Genomic DNA, 6,000 nt, shown 5'->3' with positions numbered 1-6,000 from the left:
TTACTTTTAAAGTAATTTTTATTAATTGAAAAGCTAAAAATACATTACATAACATCAAAATACACAAAGGTACATACTGAGACCTTTATCTCGGTAAACACAAGTAGTGACTAGATGGGTGTTTTGATGTAGGCCAAGTGAGTCGAGTTCCCAACTCGTGTCAATGTTCCCAACTCGTTAACAACCCAACACCTCTGGCTATCTGTGTTATAGAAATACCCGAGGCACTTGCAATCCTTTGTGCATCTGTTCTCGCAACTACTCTTAGGCGTCCGTCCGCTTCCAGATGTGTACTTAACCGTGAAATGGTCAACTCCTTTGAGCTCATAGTACTTAAACCCACTCGGATTACAACCTGGTGTCTTTGAGTCACACTCCTTGCTCCACGCACCCACCCCGTTTGGCGTCGGGCATCCAACACATTGACTGTTTTCACAAAGCCCAAACTTCCCACAACGATAATGTAATTGGCACTCGTCTTCAACAACAGTTCCAGACCCGCTAGTCGAGTCCGCTTCACTCACGTCTCTATCAAACAAAGTGTACAACTCGAACCATGCATTATAACGCAAAACGGGCCGATAAGTGAAGAGTCTTAGGTTCCCATCGATGCCGAGTCGGAGATACGATTGCGTGACATTGCATAGAAGGGTCCCCATATCTAAAGACGGTGTTTCAATGGGTCGACCGTTCGTGATAGTAAAGTCGAGTATGTGAAAATCGTTTCCTTCATATTCGGCTTCAGCAATTCGTAACTTTGCTTCCGTCAAATTCACATTTGTTCTCCTTAAAAAGGGGAACGGGGCTGCCCAATAAAGCATGTTTTTATAAAACAAACCGAATCTTTTAGGTTCGATTACGAGGCTATAAACACCATCAACATTGTTAGTAACCGAATCCCGGCTCACGAGCTTATACGGACCTCCATTGACTCGAAGAGATTGGCCAACTAACAGGGTGTCGGTTGGCGAATCGAAGCTTTGCCATACAAAGCTTCCTTTCGAGTCACGAAGCACCATGTTACCATCCTCTAGTATGGCAAATCCAACCACGCCTTTGTTGGCGGTGTTGGTTTGCCATACAACCTGGCCATCAGATTCCGCCAGGACCAGGTTCCCATTGGAACCTAAGGATAAGGTGGCATTTTCACGAACAGGGCGACCTCGGTTGGCTTCCCAGACCCATCGCCTTGTGGTATAGCGGCTGAGGCCCATACGGAGAGCAAGTGTGTAGGCATTTGGGGTAGTGTTGTAGAAACATAGCCGGAAAATGCCGGTGATTGGCTCAAGTATACGATAACTTGCGCTGTATTCAACGAGAGGTAGTCCGGTATCATCGTCAAATTGGCTTAAAAAACCTTCGTTGACATAGGTAAAGGTGTCGGAGGCAGGAACTTGCGCTGTGGAGATGTTGAATAATAGCGAAAGAAAGGATAAGGAGATTATTAGTGAGAGTGTTGTTGTAAAAGAAGACATTTCAAATGTTGTGACTTGTGAGATTTGGAGTATGGTTTATCCATATATTTATACTCTGTTTTCCCCCTTCATCCAATGGCAGCCACATTTGACCATTAGTCAATATGAGACCAAAATAATAACATCACACACTGACATGTTATTGGGGATTAATAATAAATGCTCTGTTTGCCATATAATATTGAGTATTAAAATTAGACACACTAAGATCTAAAAATTAAATATTGGAGTATCATAAAACAACTTGCATATAAACTTATTTATTTCGATGGATACATATAACTTTTTGCCAAAATAATATTCCTTAATACACAACGGCGATAAAGTTATATCAGAAGAAGCCCGAGGACTTAATATTGTGAAGAATGCTTTCGACCTTACTCTTGCTAGCCGAAAATCTGGACTCATTCTTCGTCAGCCAAACTAACCAGCGGGTCACCATCACTTTTAAAAATTTTCCTTTTTAATTTCTTCCTCCTAATCGTCTTCGCCAACTGGCATTATTGGTATTTGTCAATAATCAGTTGGCAATTTGATAAGTTGTCATAAGTTTATAATAAAAAAGGTTATGCTCGAAATTTAGTCGGTTCTATCCAGTTTCCTATTCATGAATCTTGGCTACAAGAAACAAAGGGTGAAACAAAATTAAAGGTAGGCTAGGCAACTTGATGGACATATATTTTACATTATAAATGAGACCTGATGCGAATCATAGGTGGACATTCTAATTTTATCGTCTTATATTATTGCAAAAGTAATTGTATTATGCGAACACTTCAACCCTACAGAAATGGCTTTATTGCTTTGCTAATGAACTAGTCATATATGCCTATACAATGCAACAACGTTATGTTGACGACTGCCCAAAGACGGGTGGTGCTGACAGTGACGACGGCGGTGTGGTTATTATTACAAATATAGTTGATGTATTAGGTTGATAAATGTATATTATAGATTTTTTTATCAAGAGTATTATAAGTTGAGATATTCAATATAAAGGGTGGTTCGTGTTGATTAATTATTTTTTTTTAGAAAATGAAACTAGTCATATACCCTTCCGTCCCAATTTAAATGTTCTATTTTGACTTTTGAAGGCTTACTTTCGGAATTTTGACTGTAAATTATTTCGTGTGTATTATCCATTAGTTGATTTAAAATATATGGATAAATTGAGTTTTAATTAAATGTATTTTTCATTAATATAACTTTCATTAGGTATTATATTTATACAAACAAAAATACTTACGGTCAAAGTTAGAGAAAAAAAAAAACTCAACGAGTCAAATTTGGACATTTAAATTGGGACGGAAGTAACGTTGTGTAAATAGATAATGACATATATAGATATATAAAAAGCTAATATAAAAATATAAAACACCATGCAGGGTAACTTTCCAGTAAGAATAGGTTTAAAATAAGAACGGTGAGAACAAGGGGTAAAAGAAGAATTTTAACATGGGATGGATTTTTTAAAAAAAAATTTTATGTTTCAATTAATATAAAAAGTAACCACCTATTATTGTTGGTTTCTTTTACGTAAAAAAAACTTCCATTTCATTTATTTGATTGCAATTAAATTAAACACATCAATTTTTTAAATAACAAGATTTATATATCCGTTTTAATTTTCTAGAATAAATTTATGGATGCACAAAATTATAAATTATAAATAATAGATGCACAAAATTATAAACTATAAATAATGGATGCATAAGGTTTTACATACAAAAACAATGGTGGATGCACCAAATTTATGGATGCACAAAATTATAAACTATAATAAGGATGCATAAGGTTTTACATACAAAAAGAATGGTGGATGCAACAAATTTATGGATGCACAAAAATATAAATTATAAATTTATGGATTCATAAAATTATAATTATAAATAATGGATGCATAAGGTTTTACGTACACATAAACAATGGTGGATGCACCAAATTATTTACATAAAAAATCTTAAGGCTGGCAATTTTACAATATAATATTTTCTTTAACAAATCATGGATGCACCAAACTTTATATTATACATATATATATACAAAAGATGGATGCCCGAAATTTTGAATATACATAAAATACAACATACGTGCAATTCAAACCATGTATCTATCCATAAAACAAATTTTTTTAAAATTTATAAATAATATTATTATTAAAAGACAATTATATGTAAAATAAATTGACAGTTATTAATACTCGTAGTATGGAAACAAGACATAAGTGGCAGTTATTGTTACTTTTTTTTTTAAGTGTAGACATCCACATGTCTTTTTTCTTTTTCTTATATACCAATAATGCTCTTTTTGCCTTTTATTAAATTAAAATATTATTCAATTAATCTCAACCATAGATCATAATATCTTAGGGTCCAAAATTGTTCTTACATGTTCTTATTTTAATTTTGTTTTTATTGGATGGCAACAGACACCATATATATATATATATGGGTAACACTCCAGTGAGAACACTCTTAAAATAAGAACGGTGAGAACACCTTAAAAACATCAATTTGATGCATTAAAAGTCCATAAAAATAACATAGTGCATAACTAATTATCATTATTTAAGTGATTAACAACACATTCATCCGTCAAAATCGAAATAATCATGTTTTTTGTTTTGTGCATCCATCTTGGATGCATATTCATCAAAATGATGCATCCAACAAAAAACGTGATTTTTTCGATTTTGATGAATCAATGTGTTGTTAAACACTTAAATAATGATAATTAATTATGCACTATGTCAGTTTTATGGACTTTTAACGCATCAAAATGATGATTTTATGGTGTTCTCACCGTTCTTATTTTGAAACTGTTCTTATTTGATTGTTCCCCATATATATATATATATATATATATATATATATATATATATGCAAACAGAGAACTTTTTTACTCTTATGCGACGGCTAGACATTTATAACAAAATTCTGGGAGGATTGTTATTGACTTATTGGTAGCAGCATAGCACATAGCAATGATGTGATTAGTAATACGATTTAGATAGATAATGACATATATTGAAAAATATAAAACACCATACACATATATGCAAACAGAGAAGCTTTTTTAATCTTATGCGACGGCTAGACATTTATAAAAAAATTCTGGGAGGAATGTTATTGACTTATTCGTAGCGTTATAGCACATAGCAATAATGTGATTAGTAATACCATTTTTTTTCCGTTGATTTAGGCATGCATAGTCAAAATGGCTATTAAATGTTTTTTGTTTTGTTTGAAAGATAAGCAAATTTACAAAGAGCAACACAAGCATTACATTATATTCATTCCGTATTATTATTATTATTATTATTATTATTATCATTATTTTATTTTTTACTTTTTTTTTCTCTTAAACTTGATCGTAAATATTTTTGTTTATACTATATAGTATATATCAATGAAAATTACGTTTAAAACTCTATTCATACATATATTTTAAATTAAGTGTTATATTACACAAATGATCAAAATTGAAAAAAAAGAACTTAAAAAATCAAATACTCCGTAAGATAATTATAATGGGACGGGGTACATACATATAGGAGTTTATAATACATTAAATCCACACCATTCTTCACAAGAGATAGAAGATTGTTATCTGTTACTTAACTACTTTCATACCATAGGTAACCAAGAGAGTTAATATTGTGAGTGATCTTTATCGAGCAAGCCTTGTCATCTTTTTCACCTTCCTTCCGAGCCCCGAGTAAGTATGGATCCCCGCAAGGGTTTTAACCAAAAAAAAAACTAACTGCCCCATTTTACACCATCGGGAAATATTATGCCAAACCACCAAAGCAATCTAACACCTGCTCAATAAGATCAACTATGTCCACCCCATCATTGCACAGAAGCTATCCATGATCACCCTCCACGTAAACAAATTACATTTCTTGGAAACTCAATATCACAGTAGCCCCTGATTCCCACCGTGTCCATCAATCTAGTAAGTCTATCCATTTCATCGATCTCACTTTGAGTCTCTGGATCCCTTCGACCATTCCCAAAGACTAGTCGAGCTGTTACTTCTACAATTAATGAATCTATCCCGAACCAAACATTTCTTGCTCTTCTCGAGTTTGAGAAGGCAGTAGAATTCCTCCTTTATTGGCTTATTACATAGCCAAGGGACCAGTGGCGGATCAAAGAATTTTAGAGGGTAAGGGCCAAAATTTTTACTTTTTACGAGATTATAGGTTTTTGACTAAGTTTTCTTTTGTTTTTTTGAGTGTTAGTGTATATATTTGATTAGAATCTAGTGTTAAAAAAATATAAATTCATTTTGGGCTTTGATTGAGGGTGGGTCTTTCCCCATAAGCTTGTGGATCCGTCACCTTTAAACAGATGACAGAACTCAATCCCCGACGCTTTCACTTTTTCAATGAAACTCACCACATTTTTCCAATTGCTGGTGGTCTTGTTTTTATTAATAGGAACACATCTAAGCCAAGTATGGACATGGTAATCGAGAATTTGTTTCATCAATCCTTCAACAAGACTTTACCATAAAAGTT

The 6,000-nt window shown here is 33.4% G+C and overlaps 1 protein-coding gene across 1 annotated transcript; it reads right to left on the bottom strand.

Annotated features, from left to right (window-relative positions):
* Positions 1-1,510, bottom strand: LOC122592333 (EP1-like glycoprotein 3). The gene has a single exon (XM_043764534.1). The coding sequence runs from the start codon at positions 1,473-1,475 to the stop codon at positions 111-113; it is 1,365 nt and encodes a 454-aa protein (XP_043620469.1). The 5' UTR covers positions 1,476-1,510; the 3' UTR covers positions 1-110.
* Between the last annotated feature and the right edge of the window lie 4,490 nt (positions 1,511-6,000).

This window comes from Erigeron canadensis, chromosome 3, assembly GCF_010389155.1.
Source record: "Erigeron canadensis isolate Cc75 chromosome 3, C_canadensis_v1, whole genome shotgun sequence".
NCBI classification, from domain to species: Eukaryota; Viridiplantae; Streptophyta; class Magnoliopsida; order Asterales; family Asteraceae; genus Erigeron; species Erigeron canadensis.
Note: the sequence above shows the minus strand (reverse complement) of the source record. Positions and strands in the feature narration are given on the sequence as shown.